Consider the following 17,164-nt stretch of genomic DNA (forward strand, 5'->3'; position numbering starts at 1 on the left):
GAGCGCCTAGCGTTTGAACTAGAAGGTTCAGCGAAGCTTGAATATCCTATCGTGTTCTATGTTGCTTCAACAGCGCCCGCAGCTGCAGCAACACCACTCCTGATCTTGCAGCAGTGTACCCCTACAGCACACTGCTGTGCCGGCAACGCCCTTCAGGGGCAGTGCGGCTTGCTGGGTAGCGGCTCCTTAGAAATGGACAAGCAGATGCTGCCCCCATGGCTGCCTGTGAAATAGAAATCGTACTTAAGGAAAAGCGCTATTCACGGGAGCGCTTACAAAGCACTAGGTAGCGCGCCCCTTTTTCTGCTGCAAGAAATCCTCTGCAGCCACCTTGGCCAGCCGCTGGCGCAGCTCTAGGTGCTGCTGCCTCGCTCTGTCCCACTGGACCTTTAAAATGGTCTTCCCGGGGTGTCCAGGCACCGCGCCCTTCACCAACAGCGCGTTAGTCTTAAGATTCACACCCAGAAGAAGCAAATCCCGCACTGTGCTGGTTTGCTTCGGGTCTCTTCCAGCCATCCGCGTGCCTGGCAAAACCCGTCCAGGGTCTGTCCCCGCCCCCGTTGACCCGGGGCCCCTGTGATGTTTTGAGCCATGGGTAGCGGGGCCCCTGCAAGCAGAAAAGCCAGCAAGCGCTTGTAGAGCATAGAACTCTTGCGTGAAGAGAAGCAGCGTCACAAGCGGCTGCTGCTTCTTCATGGCACCGAAGCTTAGCAGAGAGCAGCTGCGCAGGACTGTCGTAAATTCGAATTGATGATAAAAAACACAAAAGGCCGTTTTCGAACTTCTACTTCAGCCAAGTTTCCTGGTTACTATGCCTACATGCTCCTCAAAGGTGGGTCGAGGATGCTACAGCCCATGGGAGGGTGGCCATGAAGGTAATCTCACCCTTTGAATCCGTGGCGCTGCATGACTCCCTCAAAGCCTTTCTTCTTGGGTCTCCCCTTTACGGTAACGCGGGCCGCCCCAATGAGGGCGGAGGCGTCCAGGATCTGTCCCAAGACATAATCTGTGGCTGGCTGTGCATGCACAGCAATCATATTTCCACTGCCTGTGCTGTTGTTTGTGCTGGCGCCAGCAGTAGTAGCGCCACTCCCGCTGCTCCCCACGCGCTGCAAAATCCCAAGCACTGACCGCCTAAGGAAGCGGTGGCTGTGGAGGGGGTCGTCTGAATGAGAGCATGCACAGTCACAAAGCAGCCCTACAGCTGGCGTGCTCTCAATGCTTTATTAATTTTCTCATGGTTTAGGATTTGCCGCTTGTGCCTCTGTAACTTAGTGTTCCTGAAATGGCAGTCTCTAGAATGCAGCAGTCGTCCACACACGCTATGCACACCCAGCCACAAAGGGGAAGATACTCCGGGGCCAAAGCCATCATACTGCTCAGTATCAAGACCTACCATAAGCTACAAGGGCTTTTCCGTGCTCGAGGAACTGCACTATGGTAGCTGGCAGTACTTGGAGGAGGGTGGCTGGCTCTGTTGTACCGTCAGGAGCGAAGACGCAAGTCATAGACACCTTGAGGGCAAGTACCTCCACCTGTATAAGTATTCCACCATAGCCAATCCGTCAAAGTATTCTAAAGCGTAAGGCGAGTCACACTGGATCTATGCCACCTGTGTGGACGAAGGCAAAGAAGAAGGCAAAGGCAGGCAGCGACAACTCGTGTTACATGCTACCTTCGGCTCAGAGTCCTTCCATCGCACATCGAACAGCTCAGGCCTGGGCTCCTCAGGATCCCGCAGGTTCAAAAACTGCAATATCGCACCCATGCAGACACCTGCGCACGCTGCATAAAACACTGTGCTTATGCTGTATAGCTAACTAGATAAAGGCAGCACTCCTTCGATCTCGACTGCTCCATGCAGGTTAAGTGGCCATCTATATACGTATATATATGTATATATATACATACCTTTCGCACCCATATTCGGGTATTTTGTGAGCGGCGTTTGCTGTTGTCGCTATACACGCTGCCATGTGGCCCATCAGTGAGATCCCTGCGGTACTGTGCTGCATTGGTTGCCACTGCCGCATCAGAGGAGCTGCTACACGGACTCATGGAGGGGCATCTCAGCAAGAACGCGGCTGGATTGCCTCCACAAAAGACCTTGCTCTCATGCCCACTGCTGCTAACGGTTGATGAACTACAATTCGGTAATCTTGCTGTGCATAGCATCAGCAACAGTAGCACCAGCAGGCGCTGTTCCTGCTGGCAGAAAAGAGGTTGCCGCATCGTAGCGGCATGCAGTCTTCATGCGACTTGCGTAAGCTTCATTCTCCCCATTGCCGACGATGTTTAGAAGGCCGCCTTGGCTCCTCGTGGTGTATGTCTAGCTAATACACCTGCTGGTAGAGCTCGCTGTATGCTGCCAACGAGCCTCTGTTCTCCCAGTATGCCCTTCCTATTATTGCAGAGGCAGCTTTCACTGAAATAACGACTTTGAATGCCTATGGAGGCATTGTCACTGAATCTAACTTCGTCTTGGATCGTCTCCTCCTCTACGTGGACGGCCTCACATACCTCGTTTCTTGTGGTCTTAGGGATAGAGGAAGTCCAGAGGCCTCGTCTATGCCACTTGACAGCAAAAGGCTGAGGTATCTTTAGTCTTGCGGTCCAGAGCCATCAGACGCCGATGCACTCCTGGGGGCCCCTTCCCACGAACTTCCTAGTACAGCACTCTGCATGCAGGGCCCCACGAACTCAGGTTACTGTTGTTGTTTTAGCCTCGTGAAAACATGAAACAAGTTGAAATACGGTTTTAGAGCCATTATTGAGAGGGCCTTGCCATCCCCTTTGTTTCACAATGCTGCTGCTCCTCCAGCTGCTGCATTAGTTCCCCTCCATCAGTTGCCAGAAGACCCCGAGGCGCGAGCAGCAGCGTACATTGAGAAGGAGCAGCAGCAGCGGCAGCTGCTGCTGCTGCTGCTACACGTAGGTGAACGAAGAAATTGTCGAGAGCGCCACCTACGGTCGAGGCCTGCACAACCTTATCGCAGTAGGCGCTTGAGCAGCAGTGGCATCAGCTCCCCTCCCCATAAGCAGAAGCACCATGGTGGGGTCCACTGGCGCAGTAATCCAAAGGAATCCAGCAGGCGCTACTGCGTACTCACCTGGGACTGGTCATGGCAGCAGCAGCAGCAATGGAGTGCCCGCCTTCAAATCAGTGCTTCCTTTGGAAGCTTCCATATCCGATATCGTGCATCGCATCACGCAGGAGGTGCTGCAGCCCATCCTTATTCAATCTCAGCAGCCTGTCCCCCCGTCTCCGTTCACCTTTACGCATTTAGACCAGCTGCAACAGCAGCTGCAGCAGCGCAACCCCGGAAGCGGCAGTATCACTGGCACGCCTAGCCGCAGAGCAGCCAGTGGTGTTGCAGCTGCGACTGCTGCATGTCGCAGCTCCGGAGCGGCAGCTGCAGGAGGCCTTAGCAGCCGCTCCGAAGGGGCTGCCTCAGACGGTCTGTCCTTCCCGTCCTTGCACCCTCCCAAGGCAATAGACAGCCGGCTGCTGTTGGTGCTCGTGCCTCACGATGGACGTCTTCTAGGACAGGAGGCACTTGAGGAGTTGGCTCGGGCTGTAGCTGCAGCGCTCAACACCATGCAGCTGATGACTCCCGAGGAGCGGACCAAGTGCAGCGCCCTGCCACCAGACAGAAGCTACGAAACCAACTATTGGTCCGATCAGAGAATTCCACCTCCCCAATGCATCCTCCTCCTTTAAAGCCAGTAACGCAGTAGACGAACTCGCGCTCTCGCTTATGAGGTGTCGATGGGGGGGTCTGCTCCCACAGAAATGTGCACTCGGGTCCCTATTGTGTGTGTCTGAATCGCCATGGTTTACACCCCCCCTAGAGTTCAGAATCGAAGCGGCTGCGGCTTTATTTGAGGTGCTAATGTCTGTGTTTGTAGGGAGTGGAGAGACTTCCTGCAACGGAAGCAGCCAACAGGAGCATCCTTGAGTTGTGTGTTCGGCCGAGGCATGTTGCGGTCTCTGCTCCTTTGCTGTTGTGCACCGCTGTTGCGAGACCTCTCGGGGGGGCCCCTAGGATTTTGCTGCGCTGCAGTCTTCCATAGACTCTGCGATGAGGCTAGTCTCAGCCCAGCCTCCAGACACGCAGCGCTTCAGTCAGTGACGACTCACGATGCCACTCTTGAGGTACATATATATACAGATATTTATATATATGCAGATATATATATATATATATATATATATATATATACATATATATATACAGATATATATACATATACATACATACATACAGCCCTGGACCTCCAGTCCTACCTCGAAAGTCTGCTGCTTTTATGTGGCATTATAGCAGAGGCATCAGCCTAGGCAATTGCTGGCGTGTGCTTTGATGGTCATCTGAGCACTTCGGGAGCTTCTGCTCCTCGTTCGGTAGCGCAGTAATGACTACTGCACTGGAGCGGCTGTGGCTGAAATAAGGCGTCAGTGGACGTAACACGACCGCTGAGGGCAAGGACGAGCCTGTTCATGTCTGTTCCTGTGTGTGTTGTTACAGTCTTTCTTGGTGTCGGAGTCGGGACTGGGATTCTTGAGCCGCGATTTCGGTTCCGCTAGGGAGGAGCAGTCAGGCCTCATCTCTTTTGCTTGCTTGACAAACGACCGCCAGCCGCTACATTCCATGGCCCTTGTTGCCGCGAAAAACATCTTCTCCAGACAACTCCCTAAGATGCCTCGGGAGTACATTGTACGGCTAGTCTTCGATAGGAGCCACTATACTTTTTGTCTCATCAAAAAACAGCAAATCATTGGAGGGTGTTGTTTCAGGCCTTACTTCAAGCAGGCAAGTGGTTGCGAAGACGAGCTTTACGCACTCCCGAATAGGAGCTGCATATTGGCTCGATATTTCTCGCATATCTATTCAGCTACAGCAAATTCGAACAGGGGTGCCGGATGGGTCTAATTCGGAAACAGCTCCGAAGTGTGCTCGAAGAGCACGCAAGCGAGGGAACCCGGCTTGCGTGCCTTGGCACAAGGTCAAGAGGTGACTGCGCGAAGATGTCATGAGTGTCTCTCTTGGTCTTTTACGGGTCTGTTTCGCGTCTGCAGAAATTTGCAGAAGTAGCGTTTCTTGCTGTCACTTCGTCCGAACAAGTCAAGGGCTATGGCACCCGCTTGATGAACCATCTCAAGGAACACGTGAAAAAGAGTGGCATTGAGTACTTTTTGACTTACGCAGGTAAATTTCAGGTGTTGACCCCCTTGCCCTCAGCTTCGTTGTCTGGTGTGGCGCTTGCTGCACGGGTGCAGGGGCAGTGTCTTGTAAAGTGGTTAGGTACCGAATTGTGTGCGTGTTGCGTACAGACAACTTCGCTGTGGGTTATTTTCGGAAGCAGGGATTCACACAAAAGATCTCGATGCCAAAGGAGAGATGGTTCGGCTTCATAAAAGACTATGAAGGAGGAACCCTTATGGAATGCCGCATCTCTCCAAAGGTTGACTACCTGCGTCTCTTCGAGATGCTCAACGACCAGCAGAAAGCTGTGCAGAGAGCCATCATGCGACTCAAGCCTCCCCGCGTGTTCCCTGGGCTAACCTGTTGGCAGGTAACGATGTTTGTCAAGTCGTTCGGTCCTGGGATCCTGGCTCTCTTCCTCTTCCTGCGCTCCCGACACACTCTAAAATTAAATAACCGTTGTTCGTAAAAGTCCAGGTGGCAGCCTCCTTTGTTGGTTGCGTGCAGAAAGAGCCGAATCTCGTGTTGCATCCCTCTCAAGTACCAGGTGTCTTGGAGTACGGCTGGGCCCCTCAAGCGACAACTGACCCCGGGAGTGAAGGGGCAGCGGCGGCTCGGCCGCTTCACGAGCAGATCGTGCAGGTTCTAGATGTTCTTGCACGGCATCACAGTGCCTGGCCTTTTCATAAACCAGTAGCAAAGGACGAAGCTCCAGATTACTATGAGATTATTACGCAGCCTACTGACATCTCCACTATGAAGAAAAAAGCGAAGAAAGTAAGGGAAAGGGCTCCAGCTCTCCTGGCACGAGCCATCCTTTGAAGCGGAAATTCTCCCCTTATGCAGAGAGAGAGAGATAAAGGCATCAGCTCCTCAGTTGGCGCTGTGCAGCGTTACCTTGGGGAGGTAGAGCTGCGTTTTCTCCCGACTTTTGCGTGCGCATGCTCAAGTATTAGGTCCAACATGACCCTACGGAGTGCTTAATGGCGGGATAGGGCTATAGCTCCTATCCCTTTTTTCTGCTCCCTCTCAGCAGCTGTGTGTTGCGCCACTGTGTCGGTAACTGTGCAGAAGCAGTTCCCCTCGAAGGCGGCATTCCTTTCCGAGCTAAGGCGGATGTTCGCCAACTGCCGTCGCTACAATGGACCATCTACGATATACTACAAGTATGCTAATGAGCTGGAAAAGTTCATTTGGCCAAAGGCGCTGCAAATTCAAGACACCCAAGAGCCAGCGACCGTTGCTGAAGCAATTCGATAAGGGGGTCTGAGTTTCTTCTGCGAACTCGAGGGGTATGGGGCTCTCATGACCATGGCCTCGAAGGGGGGTCCATAGGGATATACGCAAATAAGGTCCTGGAGACTCACCTCGATTTGATGTTATCTTCGATCCTCACACATACTCGGGTACTTTAGCAAGGACCGACAACTACCTTCACATAAAATCTGGCTCTGTAGCAAAGCAATAACCTACTTAGCGTAATTGTACAGAGACCGGCTCCCCGCACGTAATTTTCTAGTTGTGCGGGATACTTTGCTGCCTGTGGCCATTCGATCGCCAAAAAGCGTGCATATGTTCACCGCAGAGGTTATCATTTAGCCTATACTGCATTTTACATGTGCTTGACCGCCACTCCTGCATGCCAGACAGAGTCTCAGCCAGGTGCTAATCGCGTTTGAAGCAGAGTCAAAAATGTAGATTCAAAATGAAGCTTACGATTGACAGGAGCCAGGCACCTAGTAAGGGAGTTATGCTTGCTTGCTTACACGGGCATGCTGCATAATCTCACAGCCTCTGTTGCGGTAGAATGCAGTGTCCTGGGTCCTTGGTCACCCTAGTTATGGATGCACTTTGTGCTACGAATAACCGATAGCGCGTTTTTAAGCAGTGGAAGCTCTAACGCAAGCTGGACACTTTGAACGCATGTGCCGTACTACGGATTTGAGCGAATGGTGTGACTACAACGCATGGCTTCTACTCCTCCATGCCACTGCCCCACGTGTGGGAGCAGGCACTCCAGGCATCAAGTCGAGCTGCTGCCCACACCCAAGAGCGGCCCATCCAACGTAGGCTTGCTTCGCACCACCCCTTTTGCGCGTTCTCTTGCCTACACATAGCCACTGAATACCTACAAATACCTATTTCTGCACCCCTAGGCCTCTGCCCAGCACCTGCTGGTTCAACCCTACGCACCCTTTCCCCAGACGCTATTGGCATTTAGCTATAGTCCACAGCCTTGGCTGCTATAGCTATAGCGACGAACCCAACTGCTCTGCCGAAAACTGCATACCCATCACTACTACTGTTCTAAATTGGCCCTCAATCCAGTGAAACAGCTAACTGAGGATTCCCCTTTTGATGTGTTACGCATTATTGGTACAAAGGCAACGATAGGTTCTGTTGATACAAGCTGTCCTGCCCACCATGAAAGCACGTACCACAAAAGGCTACCTTAAATATATATACAAGACAGTTAGTAAAGAAGCTCACTGGCATTCGAGAATAGACAAGAGGTGTAGAGAAGACGCGGGTTCCCGTATGTGCCAGCCAACGCTACAACGGAGCAACTGTTTCCAAGACACTGGCACGCGCCCCATGACGGCTGCGCTTGCCTCAGGAGTGGGGACTCTGGAGGGCTTTATTGGGCTTCTATTACTTGTCATTAAAATAACAGCTGATATATAGTACACTGATTTCAGAAGCCTTCAAGATCAGCTGGCACAACACTTGTCCAAGGAGAGCAACCAGTGCCGCTTTCTAGCAGCCAACCTGGAATGCGCCCTGAAACACAGATCCTTAATCAAAAGGATCGACCAGTACACAGATGCAATGTTACACAACAGAGCGAGGACCCAAAAGAGAAGTACACAGAGGCGCTGGCTGCCTCCTAGCTGCCTGTGGCCCTTCACAGTGAACCTGGCGCAGTTTGCGATAGTTTCATTATGCCTGCAATGGAGGCACAATAGTTACGGACGCTAATATTAGAGCCCTTTTGCAGAATTATCTCCATAGCCGCATTATTTCGTCCCGGTTAAGCTGCATGCGTAAAATTGAGGGGGGCGGGCGGGTGAGGGGTGGAGGGGTGCGGGGCTAGGGGGAGGGAACGTGCCCTATAAAGGATTGCCCAGATGTGCTGTTTTGTTTTGCTTACGCTCCATCAGCACGGGTGTCCTCGAGGTATCAGCGACGAGTTGGTGTGCCTGCTGAGCCACGAGGGCCTCAGCAGTGTTAGTGATGAGTGCCAGGGAGGTAGCAGATTGACTATGAGGACTCGTTTGCTGAGATACCTGCGGTCTCTGTTCAATGAGAGGCCTTAAGCGGTCCGGTAATGCCAACAGAGAAACGTGAGTGTCCCCCGATGGAGTTGCCGGCTTCCTGCTACGTCGGCTAATAATTACATTTGTACCGCGCGTTGTAAGCTGGATACCTGGGATGGAGGCAATGGCTGTGCGCAACTGCTCAAAACCAAACCTGCACACAGATATCCCAAGGAACTTAAGCGACTTCAACACGGAGGCCGAGCCACCTTAAGGCTAATAGAGAGACAACAGGTAGGGGTCATGAAAATTGTATGCATATATACAACAATCACACACTATTGCAGGTCTCAACCCGATCTTCAGGGAGGGACACGGAAAACATGACCCACATAGCGTATGGGAACGGCTCGCCAAACAAACGGCGCCAGACCGAATTCACGGCCGAAAGGTCACGGCCTTGCACGCTGTCTAAGATCCTGTAGAAGTGATGTACAATCTGGCAATCACACAAAATAAAGGAAACGGAAGGACTCTATGCAGCAGCATTACTGTCGAGCGCAAAGAACCCCCCGTCCCCCACCCACCCCCCGGCATCGTTCGGTGCGACAATCGCATTGATTCGCACAGCGACCTCTGGCAACGATTCTCGGGGCTGAAAGCCTGTATTTAAGCCGCTTAGCTTAGTTCTCACGTAAGGAGGTAGCGTGGGGACTGGCCTTCCGCCCAGCTGCTTTATTTGCTGTTGCGGCTGAGAGCGAGAAACTCGGAGGTAATGATACAAGCGTCCAGACTCCCCAGGAGCTAATTGGGGGCAGCGCCGAACAAAGGCATGCACCACGGCAGCCAATTCCTTGTAGGACACGCGGTGTCCATGTTGGGCGTTGCAAACTCTACAAGCATAGCACACAGAAAAGGCAGGCAGTGCACGTTGTACCTGACTGTTGGTGCCTTTGTTGTAGTGCTAACGGAACCACTGCTCAAGTTCGCGGTGAAGCATACCTCCCGTATTTACAAACAAGCAGGGACGGTTCTGCTTCGGGGGGAGGATGCCAGAAAACGCAAGATCGGCTGAAGTCACATTTCCCTAGGAGGAAGTAGCAACAGGCGGGCCTCAGTTCTCCTAGAGCTCGGTTTGCCGATTCCACTTCTGTCCCCCCCCCATCTTCACCTTTGGGTTCCGGGTATTGCAAATGCTGATGCTGCAGCTGCTGCTGCATGCCTCCTGCAGATATCAGACGGCTCAATTCGACACCAGAGAGCTTCGGATTTCCAGTGGTGGCCAGCTGGGAGGCAGCCTCAGGGGTGCTGAGGGCATGATGTAGGAACACCTCCTCGCCGTTGTCAATAACTCCAAAAGAATTGCCAGCTCTCATCTTCACAGACATCTCCTGCTGCTGCTGCTGCAGGCCGGGAGGCATAGTGCCTCTCGATTCTTCCCCAAACATGCTACTGAGGAAAGCCGTCAACCGTGCATCGGCTTCCGCCTCGTGGAGGGAGGCGCCCCTCTCTGACTGGTGTGGTGGGAGCCGTTGCTGCTGCTGCTGGAGTGACTCTTTTTCCTTGCAGGACTGCGACGAGGAGACAGCTTTCGGTGCCTCTCCTGCAGTGCCTGTAGCAAAGCTGCGACTAGGCAATCCGACAGCAGGCCCTCGTTGCCGTCCTAACCCCGACGTTCCGAGGCAGTAAGCGCTGCCTCCTGCGTTGTCTAGAGGTCCTATAAGCTCCCCCAAATCGTTCTGCACCGCATCCCTGAGCCATGTCAACGGCAAGCCTGCTTGCTCGCGTTGCACCTGCATCTCATCACAGTGCACCTGTCCCTGCTCGTGCAGCTTTAGGGCAGAAAACAGCCGCTCCTGCGGTAATACCATGGACACTTGGGAGCAGCCTGGCGGTGCAGTCGTGGTAGCGCGACGGAAATTAAGCTTTTCAATGTCCTCTGCTGCAGCACCTGCTGGCGCAGCTGCAGCTAAAGGAAGGGTTTGTAGGGAGCTGCCACTCCTCGTCCCACTAGAAGAGCCTTCATTCAGCAATAAGCGGATGTTACTGGGTGTTTGCAGACTAAGGAGCGCAGAAACAGCTGCTGCGTCTGAGGTGTCGTTCAGGCCATACAACGGGGTATCAACACCAGTAGCAGCCGCCACTGCAGAAGGCCAAACAACACCAGATGGGCTGCTGCCCACTGCCGGACGGGTCAGGGGGGAGGCCATGGTGCTCTCTCTTGCTTTGCGCTCAAATTCCGACTTTAAACAGATATCTTGATTGGATTCGAACCGATGGATCAGCGCCAGCAAGGCATTGTGGGTTGCTGTGTCTCTTGCCTGACTCGATGTCGCCGTGCCAGGGGGTTGCTGCTGCTGCGGCACCTCCGAAACAGCGTCTACTGGCAGCTGGTGATATTCCTCCATTCTCTGTTGCAACAACGCCTTGGCTACAGACTCCCATACACACGAACTCCTGCTCCCGCCACCGTCCTTGCTGCCACATGAATCCCTACAGCAGCCACATTCATCCTTATCAGGCGCTGCGCTGCTTTCTGCCAGCAAGTTCTGCATGAGTCCACCAACAGCAACCTGAGACTCTTCACTGTATGCAGGCTCCACCTGAACATACACAGCAACAAAAAATTGAGAAAAAAGATTTACGGGAATCGCTTGTCCTGCTGCCCCTTTTGCTGCCATTGCAACAGCTATATGCCTGCTATAGCTGCTTGCCTTCTTCACTCCTTTTGGAGGAGGGTCGTCGGACCGTGCAGACAGTAGCGGTCTGCTGGTTGCCGACGGCTCGTAAGTCCTCTGCACAGAAGGCCTCTGGAGCCCGTGCATATTCAGGAGCGGCAATGAGCAATCAACTGCTGCGTCTACGAGTCCATCAGCAAGGCCGTCTTGGGAGCCGGAGTGCCTCGGCTGGCTGCTGGCATCCGAAGGAGTAGTGGCGCTGATCTGTCGAGGAGCATCATGTCCTGACAGCCGAACCGAAGAAACGGATGCCCTGTTAGAATCTTGCTGTAACAGCCCATCCTGGCGTTGAGCTAAGAACCCTGAGGAGACCTGTGGCTGCTGTTGGTGCTGCAGCTCGGCGCTTGCACTGGACTGAGAACTCATTCTCGGGAGCACTTCTGCAGCACATAGTGGCGAAAAACCTAAACAATACTGTATGAAGAGTGTTTGGGCATGCAATAGCTGTACTGAGTGCATAGAGGACCAGTGGATGTACTCTCACCGTTGTGGGAAAGCCTTCGTACGGCCGCACTGTCTTCCCAGCCTCAACGATTGCAACATACACACAGGCGGGCGGTTGCGGCCCTGTGCTCACCCGCGGGGAGAAAGGAGAGCAAAGTCGCTGCCGCCGATGTCTTGAGTCGGCGTCATACGCGCAATGTAAGACTACCTGAGCGCAACGGGACACTTCTTGAAGGACCCACATACACCACAGAATCATTCCTTCTTGCCATACGGAACTTTGAAATGTGCCACCAACTAGTGTAGAAACTAGGAAGCGTTAGTGTGCCAAAAGGGAAGGATTCTAGGGGCGGGTGCTTCTCGGAATTACCATACGAGGGAATCCCAGAGCCCCTAGGCTGTCAGGCACCAAAGATGAAATGGCCGCCAGTTGCGTAATGTCTTTGGCGTGTCTTGCAGTTGCTGACTCTTAGGGATCAAGGAAAACCACATTCTGTTTCTCCCTGCGAAACCCATCAGCTACGGGCCTACTTCAAGGCCTACCGGGATCGCTGGCGCCCCCGGGAACCAGGAGCAGCAAAGTTCTGCCTCTTCACTCTGAAGAGAAGTAGAGCTCGTTTCGAATTTCTTATAACCAGGATTTGGCTGACAGGCTGAGGCGGCTGCCTCAGTGGCTCGCCGCTCAGGCCTTAACGTGGGGGGCGCTCCCCACGCTTGTAAAGCTGAGTGCGCGAACGCTGCTGCTAGTTTGCACTTTGCGTGTCCGAGCTATATCTGCCTCCTCGCCACTTTAGAATACATAGCGACCGAATCAGTTCTTGAGCAGTCATCCTTTTGACCCAACTTACTAATTTCCTGGGTTGAATATTTCAACAGGCCGGTTGGCCAATGCTCTTCAACGGGGGGCGCTGATCCGCCAGCCGGACGCCAGATTCCTGATCTACAAGTGAAACTCCATTAAAGGATTTGCTTTTCTCCTGCTTTTAGTTTCGCTTCTGATTTGCCATCTGCGTTCGCTTCTTTAGGTCATTTAATATAGCAGCGGCGTCCCGTTCCCGTCCAGTCGAGCAGGGTGCTGGGTTACCGAATTCTTTTGGCTATTGCGTTTGATGAGACGCCTTTATGCTCACACTGCCATAACACGCTGCTGGGACAAAGTTCGCGGACATTGCATGAGTCCAGTAATGCTACTGGTACGATGAGCTTCTGAGTAATACCCTTCGCAGCGGTGCCAAGCCCAAAGCCTCGGGGACAGCTACAATATGTAATACAACGTCCTAAACCTCGCCAAGGGATCTGTATTCACCGGGCTTTGCTATGGGATAGATATCAAGAGAGAGGCCAGCGGAGCTACAGCTGGCTGTGCTCGCCGCATATCGGACAGTCGCGCTCCCCGGTAGCCTAGCATAAGGGCATAAAACGCTCATCAGGGTACCGATTCCAGAGGTCCCACAGTAAATCCTGTGTACACACACCAAAATTGTGCAGTTAGCTGCAGTGATTCATACGTTACAGCGAGCTGCTACAAAGCTAGCCACACCACCCCTCGTCGGGCATCCATAAGAATGCCCTTAGCCCCAAAACCCCTTTGAAACTTCACAGGAATTCAATATAGGTGCTTTTGAAATGATCCTCTCCTCCATCCTTTTAACCTAGAGGCTATCGGCGTGAGGAGTGGGACTTTAAAGTGGGTTCTAGTAGCTGTTGCCCCTGAGAACTTGAAGCATTTGCATGGTGCGAAGCTAGCTCTATTTTGCGAAAGGAAGAATATGTGAACACATGCAACTAATGCTCGCTTGAAGCTTACTCAATTATTATTGCCCCACTGAAAAATGTCCATTGTTGCCTGAATCCCTTCAATTGCAGTCTAGTAGACATTTAGAAGCCATTGAGTTCAGCTGTTTACTTCTTCCACCTTTTGCCAGAATGAATGATGATGGAATCATCCACTCTTTCAAACTAGCACGATCATGAACCTCAGTCTTCATGCCAAACCATCAGTATAGGTGGAAGCAACTAAATTCAGTGACGCTTCACCTGAAATCGCTGTCGGAGACACTTCACACCAAATTCAATACAGAATCAAGAGAAAGTTGTGAATGTTTCTCGAAAACCCTCACCTTTTTCTTGTCCAAGCCTGTCATATCTTCGCACGAGAAAAGATGGATGACGAGGGAAGGCATAGCTGCACCGTCTAGACCCTGGAAGCACCCACACCTAGTTGCACATAGCATCTATTGCACAGGCACACACTATCATCTCTTATTATAGCGAGCTAACAGTACCCTTCAAAAAATGAGATATACGAACAGACAAAATAATTGCTAAATTCTTGATTAATATTAGTTTAATGCCACTACACTAGTAGAATGTGTTAGAGCGTAATTTTGCCCGCTAAGGTGGCCGTGCAAACTGATGTGAATGCGCTAGCTCCACAGCTGGTGAGAGGCATTATTTTTGAGCCGACAGATCTCCTCATGGCTGCACCGATAAGGTTATTCGAACAAGGAACGTATCACGGCCATTGGGGTGGGCAGTTACTAAATATCGGCAGCCCCACAGCTCCTCCAGTACTGTGGCTGGTCGATTACCTGTGTCACTCCTTCCTGTCAGCCGATATTAGTGACCTACCCATGGGTCCTAACTACCCTTTTGCATCAAGCTAGAGTTTTCCAAAGCACTAGTTCATTGCTTGTTATTCTCATCACTTTATCAAAGACGAGCACCGGTACTCATCGCAGAAAGAGGAACTCCGTGCGGTATGGTGGGGAGCGGAATAAGCCGGGACTTCTAACATGGGCGTTAGTTTGCTCTCCAGGTCAACCACCAGTCTTCAGTGCAGCTTGCACAGGGTGGTTGTGATCTGGCTTATCTCAAACATTTCGCTGGCCTGTCCACCTCCTACAGGACGACTGTACAGTGAAGCTTTTTGTGGGTATCACCACGGTGGTTGCCTAGGTGCTCTCACAGCGCCCAAACGGACATTAATATGGAGAACAACCCTATCGTATGTTGTGACTCACGGTACCAATCTACACTGCAAGAGTCTTATTTCGTTGACTTGCATGCAGCGCAAAATCGAGAATAAAATTTGAGGGGAAGTTTACCTCGTTGAGGATGACCTGTGACTAGAAAAACTTCGGGGACTCCGACAGTCCCATACTCCTTTTTTTCCCCAAAGTGGCGACTTTTGAAAACGCGTGACCTTTGAAAATCAGTCCATGGTAAGATTTACAATGAAAAAGCGCTCACTGTTCAACTGGGCCTGCGGTGCGCGCCGCGCGCGAAGCCACTAAAGTCTCATACCCAGCTGATCAGCAGCTGAAGTCACAAAATCCCTGCTAGATCAGGTCTGATGCAAGCATTTCGGCTCTTAAAAGGCCCTCGCCTGATGGGACTACGGGCACCATTGTTGAGCTGCCGGAAGTCAAGGGTCAGCATAGCACGTATACCATGATATACCAACTTGCCAAATATGCCCATCGCGTCCCTTGCCCTAGCTCTCTCGCGGCTCATTTAGCCGTTCAATTATTCTGAATGATCCTATAAAGGCTTTTAGATTCCGCAGGAGTATCATCACGGATAAGGAACCGAAGGTCGTTTGTATGTTCTTGCGTTCCCTTGTGACCTGCCTAAATATTAGCCCTAATCTGTGACCATTGAAAACTACCCTGAGGAAGATGGGCAGCTAAAGCGCACCAATAGCACACTTCTGCAGCATTTACAGCCATATGACCACACAATCATGATTTGTTGGGTTGATTATCGTTTTTTACGCTGATTGGGTTCATACTACAATAGTACACTACGCTACCCATGGCTCTTCCGCAACCATGATCTTCCTCGAGGAGCAACTTTCATGCTCGGGCCTGGACCTGGCAAATCATGGTCAGCAGCCTCCGTTAGTAGCAAAGAGAGTAAGGAAGGTAAGGGAACACCTGACCAGTGCAGGTGAACGTATGCACAAAGCTTAAAACAGATATGCTCGTAATGATGCAAAGCGGCAGTTGGCTGTGTGTTGGCAGCCCAGAGACTTAGTTCTGGTGGATCGGTAAGCCTTGCAAGGCGTACCAGAAGGCGACCAAGCGATATAGTTTGCGGCAAGATGGCTAAGACCACGGGGGTTTTGCCTTAAATGAATTCTCTTTATTACTTTAGCGAGTTCCTCAGATGTTGAAGGCCCACGGAACTTCCAGCGCTAACTTCTTGAAGAATATTCAAAACTCTTTGAATTACTGATTACCTTTACAGGGCAGGAAAGGGGCCAATGTGGAGACAGAAACTCCACAGGGAGTTGTAGAGTGGCTGGATACTACGACTCTGGGGCGCGGAGACGCTAGAGGGAGTTTCCAAGGAGATACTCTCTTGGGCGCCAACCTTAGTGGTCGACGGGAAAGCAGCTCCGGGGTTTATTGCCTGCAAACACATTTACGCTTGCCTTTGGATCGAAATCTACTCCCTGTACTGCACTGGCTTTTCCCGGAAATTGTCCAACCCTCGCGCAAGTTCCTTGCCTGAAGGAGCAACCTTTATCCATGGGTACTACCGCTTGAAAGTTCTCGATTATTATTGTTGACGCTCTTCATGAAGTTAAATTAGTGCGGAGGCCACTCTGGTTAGTTGTGTCAACATTGTTGCTTGTGCCTCTCTTGGGGCTTGAAACGGGCTATGCTGCGTAGCGCAGCTGTAGTGGCATGCACAAATTTCTGGATGACGAAGGGATACACTGCTGATATATCATAAGCTTTGATACCCATCAGGCGATTTTATTGACTTATGATACATCGTAGCTAGAGGCTCGCCTGGTTCCCCACCCCCATGACAGCCAGGCAACCTACCGCCGCCATCGTATTGGAATGGTCAAAATGCATGTTGCTGGCTAAAGTAGGTCCCCCCTTTCCCTTTTACTGTTATATTCACGCTAGTGGACATTTTGCCTTTCTTACTATTACTTTTATTCAGGTTTCCACCCTCCTGGAGAGTGGCGATAAGGTGGGAACTCTTCTGCTGTCCTGCACGCAGTTGAACTCAGCTGACGGGCATGGAAAAGGGGTCCTTTTACCATAATGAGGTAGGAGGGGGGACTAGAGGAAGAAATATGTAGTGGAGTAACTTAATCCTAATCAATGTTTACTATGCTAGCCATATTCAGCGAGGACTAAGCAATGAATTGACTACTTGGTCTGGCCGCTCGTATCGCATTGCTTGAAGAGTACTGTAAACTAGTTACAATAAGAAGCGACAAGACAGTGTGCTGTATGTGAGTGCGGTTGATGCTCAATGCAGCTAGATATGAATGCTCGGACTTCTTTGAAGGGGCACCAGTTCGCAGCAACCTGGCTGGTGGTCTTTGTTCATATTGGAATCCCAAGGGTCGCCAGCAGGGAATCGAGTATGTATGCATGATAAGGGCAGTCACTTTCTTGACTACAAAGTCTTAAATTGGGTTTGGGGTTGACAAACTCGTTCCATAAACCTTAGCTGAAGCTGTAAAGCTGGTAGAACCGCATGGTTCGACGCA

At 51.7% G+C, this 17,164-nt stretch overlaps 3 protein-coding genes across 3 annotated transcripts; 1 reads left to right on the forward strand and 2 right to left on the reverse strand.

The window, feature by feature from the left end:
- Positions 1 to 282: 282 nt before the first annotated feature.
- Positions 283 to 2,254, reverse strand: LOC34622741 (50S ribosomal protein L3, chloroplastic). The gene is made up of 6 exons (XM_026338101.1): positions 2,148 to 2,254; positions 1,912 to 2,053; positions 1,676 to 1,750; positions 1,397 to 1,535; positions 886 to 1,165; positions 283 to 607 (listed from the first exon to the last, which is right to left on the reverse strand). Exons 1-6 carry the CDS (start codon positions 2,252 to 2,254, stop codon positions 283 to 285), a joined length of 1,068 nt encoding a protein of 355 aa, XP_026193886.1.
- Positions 2,255 to 3,049: 795 nt separating this feature from the next.
- Positions 3,050 to 6,464, forward strand: LOC34624344 (histone acetyltransferase GCN5). Its single transcript, XM_026338102.1, has 7 exons — positions 3,050 to 3,675; positions 3,910 to 4,156; positions 4,527 to 4,811; positions 5,078 to 5,207; positions 5,333 to 5,574; positions 5,712 to 5,981; positions 6,276 to 6,464. Exons 1-7 carry the CDS (start codon positions 3,050 to 3,052, stop codon positions 6,462 to 6,464), a joined length of 1,989 nt encoding a protein of 662 aa, XP_026193887.1.
- Positions 6,465 to 8,314: 1,850 nt separating this feature from the next.
- LOC34624343 lies at positions 8,315 to 11,142 on the reverse strand. The gene is made up of 4 exons (XM_026338103.1): positions 9,464 to 11,142; positions 9,156 to 9,354; positions 8,854 to 8,960; positions 8,315 to 8,675 (listed from the first exon to the last, which is right to left on the reverse strand). Exons 1-4 carry the CDS (start codon positions 11,140 to 11,142, stop codon positions 8,315 to 8,317), a joined length of 2,346 nt encoding a protein of 781 aa, XP_026193888.1.
- Between the last annotated feature and the right edge of the window lie 6,022 nt (positions 11,143 to 17,164).

Source organism: Cyclospora cayetanensis, unplaced genomic scaffold (assembly GCF_002999335.1).
Source record: "Cyclospora cayetanensis isolate NF1_C8 unplaced genomic scaffold, CcayRef3 CcayRef3_contig_23, whole genome shotgun sequence".
In the NCBI taxonomy this organism is placed as follows: Eukaryota; Apicomplexa; class Conoidasida; order Eucoccidiorida; family Eimeriidae; genus Cyclospora; species Cyclospora cayetanensis.